General features: G+C 33.8%; 2 protein-coding genes across 5 annotated transcripts; both read left to right on the top strand.

Moving 5' to 3' along the window:
* Positions 1–517: 517 nt before the first annotated feature.
* LOC142640995 (amino acid transporter AVT1C-like) lies at positions 518–13,124 on the top strand. Of its 3 annotated transcripts, none has more exons than XM_075815339.1 (13): positions 518–701; positions 1,469–1,699; positions 3,940–4,247; positions 5,769–5,983; positions 6,852–6,875; positions 8,825–9,005; positions 9,659–9,878; positions 10,277–10,412; positions 10,959–10,982; positions 11,722–11,863; positions 12,170–12,213; positions 12,342–12,404; positions 12,770–13,124. In XM_075815339.1, the coding sequence occupies exons 2-13, from the start codon at positions 1,509–1,511 to the stop codon at positions 12,866–12,868; spliced, it is 1,647 nt and encodes a 548-aa protein (XP_075671454.1). In that variant the 5' UTR covers positions 518–701; positions 1,469–1,508; the 3' UTR covers positions 12,869–13,124. The 3 variants fall into 3 exon arrangements, with proteins under 3 accessions (XP_075671454.1, XP_075671455.1, XP_075671457.1); XM_075815340.1 differs by having other exon boundaries at positions 539–701; positions 1,448–1,699; XM_075815342.1 differs by lacking the exon at positions 518–701 and adding an exon at positions 1,097–1,119.
* A 2,031-nt stretch (positions 13,125–15,155) lies between these two features.
* On the top strand, positions 15,156–18,540 carry LOC142640994 (thioredoxin-like 3-2, chloroplastic). 2 transcript variants are annotated; one of them, XM_075815337.1, is made up of 5 exons: positions 15,261–15,919; positions 16,358–16,432; positions 17,424–17,490; positions 18,126–18,143; positions 18,227–18,540. In XM_075815337.1, exons 1-5 carry the CDS (start codon positions 15,567–15,569, stop codon positions 18,329–18,331), a joined length of 618 nt encoding a protein of 205 aa, XP_075671452.1. In that variant the 5' UTR covers positions 15,261–15,566; the 3' UTR covers positions 18,332–18,540. The 2 variants fall into 2 exon arrangements, with proteins under 2 accessions (XP_075671453.1, XP_075671452.1); XM_075815338.1 differs by lacking the exons at positions 18,126–18,143; positions 18,227–18,540 and adding an exon at positions 17,639–18,112 and having other exon boundaries at positions 15,156–15,919.
* The last annotated feature ends 1,100 nt before the right edge of the window (positions 18,541–19,640 follow it).

The following is a 19,640-nucleotide window of genomic DNA, read 5'->3' as shown; positions in this document are numbered from 1 at the left end:
CTAGTTGCTGAAACGAAATCCCTTATATAGGCCTTATGTGTTGTAATTTTTTCCCATAAAATTAACTCTTTAATTCATGACTTGGCTAAACATAGTAGCGGTTTTAACGGTGTAAACAAATATTTCTCCGCATCTCAATTTTGTAACATTTCTTAATAATATTTGCAATATTTTTTTAGATAATAAAAAAAGATTTTGAGAAATGGATAATAATAATTCTTTTAAAAAATTACTTAAAAAAATAGCCATATTCTTTGACAAGTAAGTGGAAGTCCACTGTATTTATTTAAGAAATGTTATATTCACAATATTTTTATAACAAACCTTAATTGTCAAGTTGCTAAAGGTTTTTTAAAGCATGTAACAACTCATTGATTAAGAATTTTTTAGAAATAAGAAAGTAATGAAAATACCATCTACGTACATTTTCTTATTTCTGATGCCATCCATCCACACGCGCCTGCGCGCGTGTATGCTTCGTATTATAACGACTCACTCATCGTGAAAACTGTGTCTGTGAGAGAGAGAGAGGTGTATAAATTGCTGATAAAGCTGTACAAATTTTTGCTGAGTAGTCACTGAGTAAGTACACAGATAACCAAATTAACTGACAAGAATTTTCCCACTGTTTTTACGCTGGTTTGGTTCCAAAGAACATAGTCTCCCTTGGATCTTCAATCCCAGACTGTTTTGCACTTTTGGTATGATGCTTTTTTTGTGCTTTAACACTCACAACAACGTTTCCCATTTTCTCTTTCTCTATGTACTATGTGTAAGTGTTTGTTTTATGTTTTAACTCGTAGTTTGTTTCACTTCCAAAGCAATACGTTCTGTTTGAGTGCCCAGAAAGAAAAAATATTCACATGTTATGGCCTTTGGCTTATCTGTGTTGTGTTTAACTCGTTGTTTTTAGCTTGCTTACTTGAGAATTCAATTTCCTTTATTGGGTGCTTGTTAACGTTACAAATGAGTTAAATTTTTTTGGAATTCTAATATTTTATTTTATTTTCCTTTCCGGGTACTTTCTCAATAACCAAACAGAGCAAAAACAAAGTCTTTAAAGATAGAATCTTTTCTCATTCAAAATTCTAGTCAATCTTTATAAGCCATTAAAACTCAGTAAGATTCTTATTCCATTTCTCTGCTGAAATAAATGTCAAAATTTGGGTAGTACACGTAATTTTTTTTTCTTCTAATTTTGGTTAACCCAGATTTAAACCAAAACCAAAAACAGAAATTTTCACCACGTACCCGTATGTTTTTTCAGGTTCATATTTTGCTCACTCTGTACTAATAAAGTAATTCATTTAGTTATTATTATTTTTTTAATGTAAGCCTGCTAAGCTAATATTGTTATGTTCCAACTGGGCTACAGCTTCCATTGCCAAAACCCTTTGTTTTTGTTTTTGTTTGGGTTATTTTTGTGAGAAAGTTTTGGCCTTTACAGTGAGGTTTGCGAGTTTTGCAGAGAGAGATAGAGAGGGACAGGCAGAGAAAAAAAGAGGAAGATGAAGAACTCTGTCTCGGATCACAGTCTTTACATTGACAGCGATGAAGAAGAAGAGGAAGTTGAAAAGGAATTCGATAAAGCTGAAGAAAACAACGATGGAAACGCTTCGGATTCGTCGGATTCTTCGGCTGATCACCAGCAACAAAACAAACCCAGTTCTTACAATACCTCTTGGCCTCAAAGTTACAGGTTTTTAGTCTCTCTCTCTCTCTCTGTCTGTGTCTGTCTCTGTTCCACTTTGTTTGGTTTCATGGATTTCTTTTAGCTGTTTGTTTATTGATTCACCTTGATGGGTTAGTTTATTTCACTCAAAATAATATGTGTCCGCTTGGTCAGCTTATTTTAGCCTTTTGAAAATGGGGTTATTTGTAAAGTTATTTCGTTTTTTGTCTCTCTTGTTTCTTTTTTTCAAAGCTCAAAATTAACTTTTCTGGAAATAAATCATTTTTTATCTTTTTCTTTGTGTGTCACTAAGTTACAGGAAATTAAAGGTACCAATCGAGCACATATACTGCAATGATATCATTTTACAGTTTAAGTTATGTTTGGATACTGTTTATTTGGTTGAAAATTGAAAATTTATTGCTGAAAACACTGTAATAAAATAATTTTTAAAACACAAAATACTGTAGCAGTGAGTGGTTGCTGCATTTTTCATGAGGTTGGTGGTCCATGAACAGTGTTGTGGGGCCAAAAAAGAAAAATGCAAAACGCAACTTAATTGCTGGGCAAATGCACGCCAAGTATATAGTGTTTTTGTCCAACTTGGTGTCTATATGGGAATTGCTAATTTCTTATACTTATCATTGAGACAAAAAGCTAGTTTACTTAAAAAAAAAAGGGGAAAGTTAGATTATTTGAAATAAAAATGAAACAAAGAGTAGTGTGAAACCGCAAATAGTACATAAAATAAGCAAAGTACAAGCTTATGATGATTCTCCAAATGCACACTTTTTTTTGCTAATCTTTTCCAAACGCACACTTGGTTAGCTTTATAAGTAATATGTTTTGGACACATATAAAGGTAAGTTAGTATAGAGTGAAAAAGTAAAATTTCCAGGCTGGGCAGCAGGATAAGACAATTATATTTTGGTTTACTTTTTTGGTTTTGCGGGAATAATGGGAATCAATGTTTTGTTGTGTGAGAATTCCATGGAAGGTCACTAAAGGAGTGTGGGGTGGCTTTAATCAGTTTTCTAAAAAAGGAAAAAGCACTGTAGAATGTAGATGTATTGTGATGTGCTCACTGCTCATTGATCTTTCTCTCTGACCATTATTTTTTTTGACGAAAGAAGATAGCTCTCTGACCATTATTGAGGACCAAAAATGTGGAATGTTTGATAACCCTGGACTACGACATCATTAAAGATGTGTCTACATTACCATGGCTTATGTGTTCTCATCTAATTGTTGGATAATGTTGTGATGATTTTGTGACACGTCTCTTACAAGGGACCTACAAATGGAACATTGATAATTTCAGATTTAGTCTAACTTTGGGATTTGGATTATTTAGTCTACTAGTTATTAGTTTGTTCATCCTATTTTGGGAGTTCAATCTAGTCAGGCCTGTGGATCTATTGAGACGTGCTCATTGATCTTTCTTTCTGACCATTATTGTGGGCCAAAAATGTTGAACGTTGGATAATTATGGATCATAACATCATAGAGATTGATCTACATGACCATGGCTTTTGTGTTCTTTTTTCTAAGTGTTGGATAATGTTCTGATGATTTTGTGACATATCTTTTACCTGGGACCTACAAATGAAACATCCAGAATTTCAGATTGATTAGTCTGTTTATTAACTAGGGATTTGGATTATTTAGTCTTCTAGTTATTAATTTATTCATCCAATTCTTTGAGTACAATCTAGTCAGGCCCCAAAATTGTAATTTCTAAAAAACAAAAATTGGCTCGGTCAAGCACAGAAAATTTCCATGTAATAATTGCATCTGCCTTAGAAAAGGTTTATGATGGTGGGTTTCAACAAAATTTCCTGCAGTCCTGCCTTCTTAACAAGTAATGTGCAGACTGTTAGCTTGTACATAATAGGTGAGGTAGGTGATGTAAAATCGACTATTGGTATATTCCATTTGAATTAAAGCTATAAATGAAATTATTAAGAGATGAGAGCTTACATTGATACGTTATAATTGCACTTGCCTTCGAACAGGTTTTATGATGTTTAATTTCAACAAAATTACCTGCCTTCTTGAAAAGAAATGTGCATATTGTTAGCTTGCACATAATGGGGGAATAGCTGATGTAAAATCGACTCAGTACAGGACTGTAATAATCCATGGGAATGCACACTGTCAATGGTTTATTTAAGGGATGAAAGCCTACATGTATTTATTTGTTATTTTTATGCATTTTTTTGTGTGTTTGGTTTAAAATACTCATTGCTGTTCAATCAATTTTTCAGGCAGTCTATGGATTTATATAGTAGTGTACAATCTCCAAGCATTGGGTTTCTGGGCACTCCTACACTGTCAAGATTAGGCAGTTCATTTCTTTCCTCATCCCTAACAAGAAGACACACTCCTGAAACATTACCAACTGTCACAAAACCTTTGTTAGATGAGCAACATCAGCAACAGAGACGTAGTTCACATGCTTTGCTTCCACCTCTTCCAACGAGAAAACATTCCATGAGGAAAGATGAGAAACCATTGGTTGCACATGAACTCCCACTTTCTCGCCAGTGCTCATTTGGGCAAGCTGTGCTAAATGGTATGTTAACACGCTCTCCCTCCACCCCCCCCCCCCCCCCCCAAAAAAAAGAAAAAGGAACAAAGAAGAGAAATAAGGAACATGCTCATCCTCTATATTTATAGTTCACATGGTTTGGTTCACATAATGTGAATGTGCATGTGTAAAGGACTCACAATCTGTGATATAGACATGCAGGCATGACATATATGCTTTAATCCTGTTGTTGTATCCTCTAGAAATCCTAAAACATTCTGTTTAGTTATCCTAAATTCTCTCTTCAGATAATCTGTATTAACCTCAAACAATTACTTTCTAGAGATTACTCGCTCATAAGGTTTTCCATTATCCCTTTCTGTATAAACATCCTGCATCCACCTCTGTTTTTAGCTGAATTGACTGCATTTGCCTTGAGTTTTAAAATTGAATCATGAAAATGTAATCAGGGTGCCTTTGTGTATGTTCGTGAAGTGAAACTTCAAACCTGTTTTACTTGCAAATCTATTATTATGTAGCACTATACTGAAATGGATTGGTTGTTCGATTTTTAGCCTGTAGTCACATTCTATATGATAAGAATACTAACAGTTCAACTGAACTAGTGGCATTATGTTTCCATATGGAAGAAACAAAACACATTAAGCAGTACAGAGAAGCAATAGGTGGAACCTAGGGAAATGGAGAGAGGTTACTTGTGGCCTATTTGAGTATAAAAATTATCCTATCTGTTTGCATTGCCATCAGTCATTTTAGGGTTGCTAGTTGCTACGACCATGGAACATAATCATAAGTTGACATTTCATGTTCAGGGACCACATTGGCCAGTCAGGCAATCAGGTAGTTTTAAATCTGCTTGCTTGCTCTCATGAACAAACACAAGTAGTTACTATCACTTTGTCACCTCCACTCCCTCACATAGCTCAGAATTCAGTTCAATCTGATCTGTACACCTGCTTGTTATTGCCTTTGTATCAATACATGGACAGAATATGTGACTCTTATTCTTACTCCAATAAGATGAATATAGACACCTCTTATTTCAGCTAACGTGACTAACATGTTGTTGCATATTATTTTGGATAATAAAATATTACTTGGATGATAAAATATTACTGTCTTCAAACTTGACAGACAATCCACTTGTTGTCTATAACTCTATATCTGTAAATATTATATTCGTATGCAGATCTGCCTCATTGCCTTTGTCTGTAGCTAATTAGTATAGTTTCTAATGAACTATCAAACAAAAATTCCTTTGGCATGAAACAATATGTGGTTGCTTTGTTTCAATTGCACATGGTGCACATGAAAAGATCAACAAACTAAGAAGACTATGTGCCTGATAAACTTACACTTTCTTAACTGTAAAACTGTTTTTACAAGTGCATACATACATACATACATATGTGTGTGTGTGTGTGGGATTGTACACAATAATGAATTTAAGTAACTTTTTGGTAATTGAAAACAGTGTATACAAAAGCATTTTTGAAGTTTCACCTGAGCTTAATCAAAATTTTCTGATCAATTCCAATTATACAGGTATAAATGTTCTATGTGGGGTTGGAATCCTTTCAACTTCCTATGCTGCCAAAGAAGGAGGATGGGCTGGGCTCTCTATTTTGTTCATATTTGCAGCTCTTTCTTTTTATACTGGAATTCTCCTGCGCTACTGCTTGGATAGTGCACCTGGGCTTGAGACATACCCAGACATTGGTCAAGCTGCATTTGGTAATTTTGGCCGGGTTGCCATCTCGGTATGCCTAGTTGAATTTTTTATTTATTTTCTTTTTCTAAAGTTGATTCTCCCAATGAAATATAGCACAAAATAAGTAAGGGTCTTAAACTTTAAGCTGAAATACAAATTACACTCTTTAAGTTTGGTGTTTTGCCCTTTTAAGTTTTTTTTTTTTTTTTTCACTTAGTCCTAAAAATTTTATAATTGTTGTCAACCTTAGTAATTCCATCCATAATGTTTTATAATTGTTGTCAACCTTAGTCATTCCATCCATAATGTTTTATAATTGTTGTCAACCTTAGTCATTCCATCCATAAACTACGTTAATAATTAAAAAAATATTATTTTTAATACTAAAAGAGTAATATATTTCTTTTTATTTTTGGAAAAATACAATTTATACCTTTTAAGTTTATTGAATCTCATTAAAAAATATTTTTAATACTAAAATGAAATATTGTTAATATAAATAAAAAAAAACATTTTTTTAGTAGTTAATGGAGTTTATGGTGGAAGGTTTAACGTTAACAACATACATAAACTTCTAGGATTAAAATGAAACCTAAAGAATGAAAATGACAGTTTGTAATTTGTATTTTAGCCTAAACTTTATATATGCAAAGGTTTGATGAAACAGCTAGATACTCCTATATCTCTAAAGGCTTCTACTTTCATATAATCAATACTTATTCCCTCCACAAGTTGTATATAGCTTTCTTTATATATTGTCTTATACTCATGTAAGTTTGAATAATTTTGTTTTTGTGGATTTAGCAAAGCTGGTAAAACTAATAATATAGTATAAATAATAAATTATTAAAGCACTATGCACACAATTGATTGACTGCTAACACTGTGCTTTATGCAATTTCTTTTTGTGGGTGCAGATAATATTGTACGTGGAACTATATGTAAGTACAGCTGATTTAATTGAGTGAGTTTTTCTTTTTTGGGTGTTTGTGTTCCAACCATGGTTATTTAGAATTGATGAAAATAGATTAATGGAAACAATAAACTAGATTCCAGTGGGGCCCACCTATATATTATTGAGAAAGACAAAGATTTTATTGATTGATGCCCAATTGTTCTGGGTCCACATTTTGGAACTTGTTGACTGAGACCTTCTTGTTTATTTGACTAGTCCATTAGTGATAAGACCAAAGACAAGGTGCCACTATTTTCTTTCCCATAATACCAGATCACTACAGTAGACAACAAATGACCAAAGACAAGGTGCCTCTATCTTCTTTCCCACAATTCCAGATCACTACAGTTCCCACTTGTCTACATGCTGCATTATTATTGTTAGTCACATTTGGTTTTGCATCCCAGTTCCCATGGGTTTCTAACTTGCAGTTCTCCTCACTTTGTATTATTGTCCTGTTGGGTCCCCTCCCCCTCTTTTTTTGTGGACTCAAATCAGTATCATCCACTACTACAACGTTATTCAAGTGCATAAAAAATTATCTCAACTTGATCTTCTTTGCACCAAGTTTGTGCCAAATTTAGTCATGGATTTGAGAGAGAGGGAGTAGATATGGCTCTTAATTTTGTCCTCATACTAACATTAAAGAAGTTTAGTGCAAAGTAGAGGAGAGACAAGATTACCAACCTCATCACTCTTAGCATACCCTACATGATCCACCATTAAAGGGCTTTAATGTAATAAATATCTGAAATATCATCTTCTTTTACTATAATCAATTTTTCAATATGGAATAAGTTTTTTATTCATGTTAGCATCACAAACCATTGAAGAAATCTGAAACACTTTACCGATTGTGTAGTCCTCTTCAATGAGTAATCTTCTCCTAAATGCGGTGACCTTTTTATATTGTACCCAAGCTTGCATTTACTTCCATTTGCAAAATGTTTTCTGTGTTATGAAGTTGCATTTCGTTTTTTTAGTCAAAGCCTAAAATGACATAAGTGAATGATTGTTTAGCTCATGACAGAGTTTTCCTCGTTAGAGTTATTGAGCTTCAATTTTGAGTCTTAAGTTAATTACACTGCATTGAGGCACTGAATAATTTTTTCTGGCTCATATTTTCAATGTTTACACTCTGACTGCATAGTATCATGTGTACTGCTTATATCACCGTTACAAACATGACCATATCAGTCTATGCTGAGTCTTACATGACATGGAAGATGTTTTCCACTTGGGTACCAAAACTACTTATATGAACATAAAATATTTGAAAGATCTCAGATGAGGATTAAATGGGAAGAACTTTGGGAAATGCCATTTGATTTAATATATTCATGAACTTTTGTTTTTGAATCATGTATCTTTATTCTTTTTTTCTTCCTCTTCAAATGGTTGCTAAAAACATCCTTTAATCTTGATCTGTAGCCAAGGTACTGAGCACATCATGCAACATTTAGCTGCTTCCTAGAGAATTTGAGAATTATCTCTACTCCTTTATTATGCAGATCAATTATGAAAAATATAAGTTGTTTTCGTTTCTGTAATTTAAAGTGTGGGACTTTGTTATTTCTTTTTCTTGAAGGAGTAGGAGAAAATCTCTCCCTATAAATACTTATGATAATTAATATTTTACAAAAAGCGATCATAGTAAGTTTTATTTTTATAAGTAAAAAAAAAAATACTAAAAAACTTACTATGACAGTTTCTATAAAAGTTTATTTTGACTGTTTGTATGTGTTCTTTTGCATGCTAGCTTAGAGTTCTCGTAGAACTTAGGTTCTGTGGAAGAGTTATAATTATTGTGTGTTTTAGATATTGCTTCTTACTTATCAAAAAAAGAAAAAAAAGATATTGCTTCTTCATGCCTACACTGCATCACTCTACTTCTATAACACTCAGGTGATTTAGTGAAAGTTTCTCCCCATACAGGCTTGTTGCATTGAATATATAATTTTGGAGAGTGACAACTTGTCCTCACTGTTTCCAAATGCACAAATAAGTTTGGGTGGGTTTGAGTTATATTCGCACGTTCTGTTTGCATTGATGACAACCCTGGCTGTTCTTCCTACTGTTTGGCTTCGGGACCTCAGAGTTCTTAGTTATATATCTGGTAAGTAACTTATACTTCTTGCAAGTCAGATACAAATATTTCCATTGTCATTTTTCAACAATTTGTAAATCAAGTAGCACTTTGTCTTAGTGCTTCTTTGGTACAACTTATTTTTCAGTTTTTTGAAAATGGGGAAAAGTTGCACTTAAAAAAAAAAAAGCTGTATTTTGGAAAGGTGCAGTTTGATAATGCATTACCAAAAAAACATAGTATGTTTGGCCACTGTGGCTATTGGACATATATTGCTAAACCTGACTGGTGATCCATGCCATTCTTTTGGCCACACAGCACTGATATTGAGGTACCAAAGAAATGGAATCATTCTTTGCATTTCAATTAACTGAACAATATAATAATCATGATTGAAGTAATTTGCACTCTGCAGGCTGGAATTGTATAAGTTTAATTGAAATTGTTTCTCTATAATCCCAAACGGTGTTTTATGAAATATAAAGATAGATATGCAGCCACAAAATCTTGGAGTGTTGGTGGCTGACACTTGGCAAACAGCTCAATGGTTGATTTGTATTAAAACTGTTTTGTGTTTCCTCTTTTAAGTCGCTGGTGTGCATTGCAATGCACAACGATAACAATATCATTCCAAATCCATGGTCTTTTGAGAGATTTTTATATCTTGCTTTCTCTCCTTCCAGCTGGTGGAGTTATCGCATCAGTATTGGTGGTCCTTTGCTTGTTTTGGGTTGGTCTGGTAGATGGAGTTGGCTTTCATAACAAAGGGACAACACTGAACCTTGGAACTCTTCCTGTTGCTGTTGGTCTCTATGGTTACTGCTACTCAGGACATGCTGTTTTCCCCAACATATATACATCAATGGCAAGACCAAACCAGTTTCCTGCTGTCCTCTTAACATGGTAAACTCGCAATGCTCTACTATCCTATCACAAAGACTCCCAAGTTGTCTAATTTAATCAAACAGTAGGCCAAGAAAGTCGTGCATTCTTGACTCTTTTTTACATTTTGATATTATTTAAAATTTTAAAATATTTTAATCAAGTCTAATAAGACCTACAGGATATCTTAATAGAGTGAACATCCCACATTAATTATCACTAAATAAGAAAAACTTCATAATCTCAGGTGAAGAGCAGTGGTGCGTAGTGCATCCTGCCACTAAGCATTCACCAAGCCAAAATCCATGGAAGAGTAAATCATAATTGCTATTTACATGCCTCATCTTTGTTGTAAATAAAAATCCCCAATAATTGTAGATATCCCTGGTTTTATATAACTCGATCTGTTATCTATGCAGTTTTGGTATTTGTACTTTGTTGTATGCCGGGGTTGCTGTTATGGGGTACAAAATGTTTGGAGAATCAATACAGTCACAGTTCACTCTTAACTTGCCCCAGGATTTGGTTGCCACTAAAATTGCTGTGTGGACTACGGTATGTTTGCTATAATTTCAGTATGAATCTCCTTTTAATGAGTTAGCTCTGTTTCTTTTAGTTTGCATTCATCAGGGTTCAACACCTAGTTGTATTTTTGAGAGGTAACAATAGTGTCCTTTTATTGTTTTTATCTAGTATATCTCATTTAGTACAACAGAATGTCACTCCAGAGCATCCTCCTGCACAGGAATCTAAGTTAACCCTCTTCAGATGTTTCTGGTGCCACTATATATCTAGGAGACTCATTGTTAAACATAGGTAGTTGACAGGTCTATTTCTGTCAACTGGCATGTCAGCTGGTTTCATAGGAAGTTGTTGAGTTCAACCTTGGTTGAGCAACCTTTAGCTCAATTTGATTCAGCCATGAAATAATTGGGGACACAGTCCCCGGCTGCTAGAGCTACCCAATAGCCAGGTTGAATTTGGCTCAATTGTTTTTCTTTGCCCACTTCAAACTTCAAGTTTCTGAGTATTGTGATTCTTACCTTCATCCATTTAAAATACAAGCTAATTGCTGAAATTATTTTTGTTGTTCTTTTGCAGGTAGTTAACCCTTTTACCAAATATCCTTTTAATAAGTAGGTAATGTGCAAACAGTCTAGCATGTGTTGAATTAAAATCTCTTACAAAATGGATGGTTGGCTCTTTTTTCTTTGTGGACGTTCTGTTTGGAGCTAGATTTTTCAAGAATTATTTTTTCAATTTAATATTTGTTTACCATTGTGAAAACTTAAAGAGTAAAAGGAAATATTGGTGGAAAAGGTGAATTTCCTGCCGAATTCGATTTGGAAATTTAAAAGCGTTACTTCAATGATACTACTCATGCAAAGATGAAAGATGTATTGGGGTACCATGCTCTCAAAGCATAATGAATTTTTTTCTTAATTTGCACTATGCCTCTATTTTCAACTGAAAAATCAGTGAACTTTGAGTTGACAAATGTCCTAAGCCTTACTTTCCTTTTTGAAAACAAACAAGCTAAATGAAATTAATTTTGTTCTTTAAGATCTGTTTAGATGTCCATCAAAATTGAGTGATCCCATTATACTTCCATAGAATTTGAAGTCCCAATTCATCGTTTCAATTAAGACCATGAAAGAAATTTCAAGAAATCACTAAGATATATAACATAAAGCAGAATAGCACCATTTCCATTTTGATAGGCAATCCATGGTTCCGAATTGGAACTCTTTTATCTTCTCTACTGATAACAACTTCAAAGTATGGAGCTTGATTATCTCAATACTTTAGAGCCCATATTGCGCAAGATAAATAAAGACGGTTTTCCTTAATTAGACCCACATATGCATTAACTATGTCTCCTGTTGCGATGTGTTTGGAGGAGTTAATACCATCAAATCACAGCAAGTCGTATATATATTCCATCTTGATTAGAACAGCACTGGTGGTATCTACCTTGATTGTGGGTCTCAGTGTCCCCTTCTTTGGTAAGTCACTCTCTCTTTCTTTATTTATTGTTTATTTCAATTCCAAAAGACCTGTCTTCCATCCTTTCTTTGTCTGTTGGCAAATATATGGACCACAGAAAGGAAGAAGCAGGTAAATAATTTTTAGATACGTAATTTCTCAAAAAGAATTATTCAAGTGAGACTTTCAGTAGACACCCCATTTTTTGCTGTTATAATGTGGCTTCAATGCTTCATTGCTGAAGCATTATATGAAAATTGGAAGTTCTCTTGTTAAATATTGCAACAGCATTAAATTATCATTATATTTTGTTAATCTTATTTCAGGTCTGGTAATGTCATTGATTGGATCTTTGCTCACAATGCTTGTAGTAAGTTTTTTTCTGCAAACTCGTGTGTCTGCTCCTTCTAGTGGTAGTTATGTTGCATTTGGTTCAAGGATATATAATTCTGAAGCAGTATGTCTATTTTATTATATTAACACTTATTTCTATGGCAGACATTGATACTTCCTTGTGCTTGTTTCCTGAGCATTTTGAGAGGGAAAATAACCCGATTGCAGGTATGGCATCTACATATTATTATTATTGATTTACAACTATAGTTATGTATGTCCTTTGTAAATCATGGTTTTCCGGCTCTAACCATTTTGGAATTTGTTTGAAGCCAATAGCTAATAATCCCCTTTATACCATTGTGATGTTGAATCACTCTGTTTTTGAATTTGAACACCTCCTTGCATTTGGGGGTTGAAGGGTAATAGGATTTATAAATGCATGCAAATGGTTTATGGAGCTTAAACTAGAAGTTCAATCATTACATTGCTAATTAATATCAAAGCTGTTGTGGTCTTATGGGCAATACTGACAGCTAGGTTATCATATTTGCTTCTCACTTCCATTAGTTATGTGGTTCTTTTTTTTTCAGGGAGCACTTTGTATTATAATTATTTCAGTAGGTGCTGTATCATGTTCCTTTGGGACATATTCAGCCCTCTCCAAAATTGTCGAGAGTTTGAAGCATTGAAATTTTTGGGACATTCCAATAGCAAGAGAAACTCGAATCATGTACTCTGGATTTGTATGATATTTACTCATTCTCCCTTTCCAATTTTGGATTTTGCATCACTCTTTTGTTTCGTGTTTATGTATTTTCCAATGAGAGCACCTTTTGTTACTACTAAAAAATCTACTACAAATACAATTCATCAAATGACTTTATCGTTTTGTCCTTATTGGCTTTGTATTATGAACAACCTTATTATAAAGAGATCATTACATAAGGGGGATGTTGCCGTTAGTCATAACTCATAAACACCAATGTTAGCATCTTGATTCTTTCATGGTCTAATTACTGTAACTCCATGATCATAACATTTATAGTACAGGTGAACATTTTCTATTGTCTTTATGCCACAAATTTAGTTTCCTATCTAATACAGGAGTTGCATTTTGTTATGATCCTATTGTCTCACATAGATTAGATATAACTTTAACCATGTGTTCATATGTTCTTAGGCACCCTCCCCTTGCAAGCCGGTTTTCAAGGGTGAGTTCTACTTATGAGTTTGTAACATTAATGTTATAACCCGAGATAATGTGTTGGATAAATTGTTATCTGAATCAGAAGTAGGATTGGTGATAAATCTTTATCTAGATAAAGTAGTAGTAGATTAGTATTGTTATTTGCTTGTATTTAAATTGATCCTTATGTTTTAGTATATGATTAGTTTCTATATTTCAGGATTTGTTGATGAGGTTATCTCATCCTTAGCTATTTATGTACGTTGAATGCATTAATGAGAATTAAGTGGAAAATTAACCAAAAAATGTTTATTTTTTCTCTCAAGTTCAAGAGATTAGTCATCTTGAATTGGCTACACTATCTTTCAATTATTTTAGTTCACAACATTTGGTATCAAAGTAGTTCGATCCACATCTCCATTAGAAAAAGGCAAAAAAAAAAAAAAAAAAAAAAAACTGTCAAGCCCCAAACCACTCGTTCAATCAAGAGTCCAACCAGTAAGCATACCACCTCCAACTTGCTTTTTATTAGCCCCTGCCTTAAAACCCCAAATAGTTCCTGACCCAGCCAAAAAGAAAACCCCACATACTAGTCCCCACGACCCACACATCAAAAGAAAAAAAAAAAAAAATTGAAAATTCAGTTTTTGCATCAAGCTCAAAGTGAATCATGTCTAGCTCATATCAATGCTTTAATCCTGAAGAACATACAATGTCAGAGCATGTTAACCAAATGTTAGGACATGTCCAAAAGCATAGTAAGAATGGAAGCAAGGATGCAAGATTTGTGGGATCAAATGATGGAGGTTTTAGATAAACAATCCAATGTAATTTTGGAAATCAAAGAACAATCAAGAGTTCAAAGATCCCATGAAATTTTAGAGAATAAAAAAAGTAATATGTTGGAAGTGCACTTGCATTACAAATTGCATTTGAAGATCAAAGGATTAATGAAATGGAAATGATAGATCAAAGGGATTTTCTCGTGATTTCAAATAAGTTTAGTCTAATTTCACAAATTGAATTTGTCATTCCTGGTGAGTTCAAGGATGTGAAAATTAAGGTTTTTTTGTTCACAAAAATGCTTAAAGAAATGGTGCAAATATCTACTGTTCGAATTCTTATGCTTCAACTATTTAAAGTTTAAGGTCTACTATTCTTTAATCAGTATGAGCAATCATCACTTTTTATAACTTGAAATCTTGAGGTCAAGATTCATTAAAGGGGGAGGGAATGTTATGATACAAAAATCTTGTTAAAGGGATATAAGCTTTCCATATAGCTTTCCTGGCCATATATAACTTATTAACTTTAGAAGCATTTGAAGCATATATTTCCAAAAATATATAAATAAATCTCTTACACTTAAATTTAAATGTGATATATATATATATATATATATATATATATATATATATATATATATAAAAGTGGCTTTCAACCTTTTGATTAGGCTCCCCTAAAAAAAAAAAAAAAAACTTTTGATTAGGCTATCTCACTTTTTTTTTCATGAGATGTTTTGAAAATTTTATAAATCACTAATGTAATTAATGAAACTTGAAAATATAAAATATGATTTTGCTAATGTGTGCTCTTAAAGCATACAATAATTTATCACTTTTGAAAAAAATTTCTTGGAAATTAAAATAGTTTTGATAGCTTTTTCAATTTTTGAGAATTAAAAAAAAAAAAAAAGATAAGTTAATGTATATCCTTAAGACAAATATTAACTGGAACTTAGAAAATATTTCAAAAACTTTATAAACGATAATGTCATGGATAGAACTTGAAATCTTTGGAATTACGCGTTAGATTGCAATTTTTTTTTTAATTAAAATAAAGTAACGAGGATTGAGGATTACATAGTACACCCATACATATGTGGAGTCAGTCTGTTCTGATCCGACTTTGAGACAATTTAGGCAAAACTGACTCAAAATGTTACTTTTGTCCATAAATCTCGTAGCATTTCATTCATTCATTGAAATCAATGTTGGTGGCTGCAAATAATCAACATTGTTAAATGTGGGACCCACCACTTCAACGATCAAGAATCAACGCCCTCCATCAACGTTTCGAAACTTCTTCTTCTTCTTCTTCTTCTTATTATTCTAAAAACACTGTTTCTGACTTTCTCACACGTCACAACCAACCAAACACCTCTCTCTCTCTCTCTCTCTCTAATTATCGGTGTTCTCGACATGTCCGGGGTTCTACGGTTCCGACCAACTCCCAGACCCCTGAGACTTGGGACCCCACGTGGCACCTCACGTGACTTCCGGCTACTACCTCGTACTTCGAACCTCGTACTTAATTCCCTGTCCACGAAACATTTTCCCGAGAAATTTAATGTAATTAGAAGTGAATCATCTTCGTCTCCTTTATCGTCTTCAGCTTCAGCTTCAAAGCTAAGCGCTTGGACCCAAGAGACCTCATTGCAGGACCTCCATGACTCGCCCGTGTCCGTTGACCTCCACACCATTCCCACCGAAACCCACTTCGATCGGGTCCTCGCCGAGGCTCAACAGCTCGAGGACTCCCTAATCATCGTTTGGTACGTTTCTGAATCTGGGTTTTTTTTTTTATATATATATATATATGTAAAGCAGGAAAAAAAAATTACAAGTCTATATGTTGTTGAAACTTATCAAGGTTTGTAATTTCTTATTGTGGGTTGTTTTAGGAAAGGTTCTGATTTATTGGCTAATGTAAAATTGGGTTGGTTAAGGTGATGGGAATAATATTGTGGAGTGAAGGTCATGAGCTTCATACCACTCTTAACTTCTTTTGTTTTTCTCGGTTTTTGTTGTAAAGAATTGGTATTGTAAATTGAGTCTCTACTTTCCTTGTTAAATAGTTGAATTTTGAGCGTTACAGTTTGCTTTGTGCATATATGTGAAGGTGCAATTGGAAATCCTACATTTTCTTTCCTTTCTACATATGAAACATTTAATTTAAATGGGTTTCTAAAGTGAGGTATATGAACTTATAGGATGGCAAGCTGGTGCAGAAAATGTATATATTTGAAACCAAAACTGGAAAAGCTGGCTGCAGATTACTATCCAAGGTTAGATTGACCCTTTTTTTTTGTTTAATGACTATCTAACATGATCAAATTAATAATGTCACAATGGAAGAATCCCCCCACCCAAAAAAAACTTTGAAAATTCACATCTGACTTTAGTCTTTCGGATATATGGATTTGTTCCTTAAGCTGCTAAAGTTTTTCTTTTCCTTTGTTTTCTGGAAGTTCCAACAAACACGATACTGCAATTTGGGTAGTTTGGTCGCATCAATTGTAACAGATTCCTAGCTTGTCCATTTTCCTCATTTACTTTTCCAGCTAGAGCCTAGGCTGAGAGTGAAAGCACTTTGATCATCTAGGTCCGAACTATTTTCATTCATATCCCTTGTCTTTTTTGTGTGTGTGGACACATTATGCTTTTCAATGGTCTCCCAAGTCCTGAGAGAGCCTTTTGTAGGAAAACAAGATTTTCGTTTCACTACATAAGGCGTGAGCTAGAGCTGGACTGAAAAGGGGAAAATGCTCATATTGAATGTTTGGATATTTATGCATATTATTTTCATTCAGAATCCTTTTCATTTTTCTTTATTATATGCAAACTATTTTCATTTAGAATACTTGTCCACTTCATATATATATAGATATTTCTGAATAAGAATAGGCTTCCCACTTTCCTTTCCAAATCATGCTTCTTGTTCTCATTATGCATTGTGTTTCACCAATATCATTTGTTGCCCCACACGCTATATTTGTCTTACACACAAAATAATATGAAAAATCTGAAGAACAAAACAAGAAACATCTGACAATACATGTGTAGTTGTATACTAGAAAATTATAGTAATTATAAAAATAATAATTATGAAAAAAAATTTAAAGTAAAGACAGTAAAATGAGACCGGTCAAGCACTGGTTGTGTATTTTCCTCAGTGTGTTTGTGCCTTTATGTGTAATAATTGAAGTGTATAGTATCATACAGGCTGGCATAGTTACTACATAATTAAGATTAATTTTGAGAACTGATTTGATGTAGATTGAAGTTCTACTGTGTTGATGTCAATACTGTCCCACACAAGCTTGTCACTCGTGCTGGAGTAACTGTAAGTTTCTCATGAGGCTCCAATACTTTTGGTGTTTTAGAAAGGTGTACAGGCAAATTGAGAGTAAAATGAGAAATGAGTTGAGTGTGTTTCATTGTTGCACCATCTGCTGAAACTGAATGTATATTAGCAATTATTGACTGTGTAGGCTTCAAAGGTTTGCCTTACGAGGAGTACTTACCCAAGCAATACCTGGTTCATTTGTCAATTGAGTGATCCACGTTCTTCATATGTTTGCTGTGTTGACTAGTTTTGATGAGTTTATAGCAAACTGAGAGAGAAAAGAGAAGCTGGACTTTCTTTTCTCTCTTTTTTTTTTTTGGGAGGGGGGGTTGAAAAATATGTCAGGGTTTTGAACTATGAACTCTGTCAGCCAAAGCAAAAATGCCAAAATTTGTGTTATCTAAATGGCAGCTAGAAAGACTTGATTGCAACTATCAAATATGAATATTCTTGGCTCTTCCTCCTTTCTCTTCTTTCTTTTGGGTGTACTTGTCTGTCTAAATGGGAGCACTATCAATCTTATCAATACCATTGTTCTATGTTGGGTCTGTCATACATTTGTGCAGACTGTTGACTTAATTATTTTATCTTTTTCATGCATATGTATGCGTTGGGGGTCCAAATATGTGTAGAAGATGCCTACCATACAGGTAATTTTCTCTTACAATTGAATGTCTCCGGGGAACTTGGTATGTTCTTTCTTCCCTAGTAATAAACAATGATTATGTCACAGCTGTGGAAGGATGGCAAGATTCAAGCTGAAGTGACTGGTGGCCACAAGGCATATTTAGTCATCAGTGAAGTCCGCCAAATGATTGAAAATGAGGGTACTGTGTGAGTATAGTAAGTAGTAAAGTAGGCAACCGCTCTCTCTCTTCAAAGTTTCATGTTGATAAAAAATCAAATTTGTAACCCACTTATATAAAAAAACAAAACCAAAAAAATAAAAAATCAAATTTGTAATCCTTTTTTTGCCCTCATAAATTTTGATCTGTTATAATTTCTTCAGTAAAAAAATAAAGGAAATTGACTTGGTGTTTGCTGCTATTGCTCTATGTAAAGTGCATGCAACAGGAGGTGTTTTGGATGTTATATCATATATGGTATGGAGATTTCTTTGATTTCCAACCTAAATAGTTTTAGATCATGATTGTGGTTTATTCTATCATTCCTTTCCCTGAATAAGGACCTCAAAGCTTGCTGTATGTATGTTACTTATCAAAAAAAAAAGAAGCTTGTTTTATGTATGTATGTTGCTAACCAGGACTAGTTTGCCGAATGCCAGCATGATAGTCGCGAATGAACACTGCCCTAAAAAGCAACTATCAAAGAAAAAAAAATGGAGAGAAAAAGATGCAATTTATTTATTTGTTTTTGATCTTACTACCTCAATAGTGGGGCTTTCTGCAAGGTGGAATGATTCCTATACTTCAAAGTTGAAAGCCAATTGTCACTTCATTCTCTCTACCGTGATGAAAGTTTTAACGGACATCAAACATTTCAAGAAGCAGAATCCTGTGAATGGCAGTATCAGGAATATAAACTTTTGCATTGACCTGCTGAGGCCTTAGATTCTACTCATAAAGGAGCACTTATATATGGAGTTTCAGGCTGTCAGCATTTCCTTAAACGTTTGGATCCACATACTTGTGGATTCATTCATGTGAGAAATAGACAAATAGTTGTAATATAAAACAGGACTTGTGCTGAAGCACTAGATCCAAGCTTTGCTCTATAAAACAAACAGGTGAACTGGACCCAAACTTTACCCTATAAAACAAGTAGCCAAATGCAAATGTCTGTGGCAGATGAATATGTCACTTGCTCTAGTCTTGGTGGTTTAAGAATAGGGTGGTGTTTATTACACACGCCCTATTATGCACACACTCTCAAACTACACAAAAATCGTGACTTGAAGTTATAATTTTCAAGTGTGTTAACTGTGTATTGAAGTTATAATTTTCAAGTGTGTTACTGTGTATAACAGGGTGTGTGAACTAGTTCTTATCCTAAAGAATAAGAACCTATTCGGAGACTGTGGCTCTTGGTAATCGGTATCCGTTAAAATTTTAGTGGCAGATGATTTTGTCTCTTTCTACGCTTTTGTTGCAGGAATCTATCCCAATATCAGAACCCCCAAGATGCTC

The sequence above is a fragment of the Castanea sativa genome, chromosome 6 (genome assembly GCF_040712315.1).
Source record: "Castanea sativa cultivar Marrone di Chiusa Pesio chromosome 6, ASM4071231v1".
Lineage (NCBI taxonomy): Eukaryota > Viridiplantae > Streptophyta > Magnoliopsida > Fagales > Fagaceae > Castanea > Castanea sativa.
The sequence above is the reverse complement of the archived record's forward strand: the minus strand, read 5'-3'. Positions and strand labels throughout refer to the sequence as shown.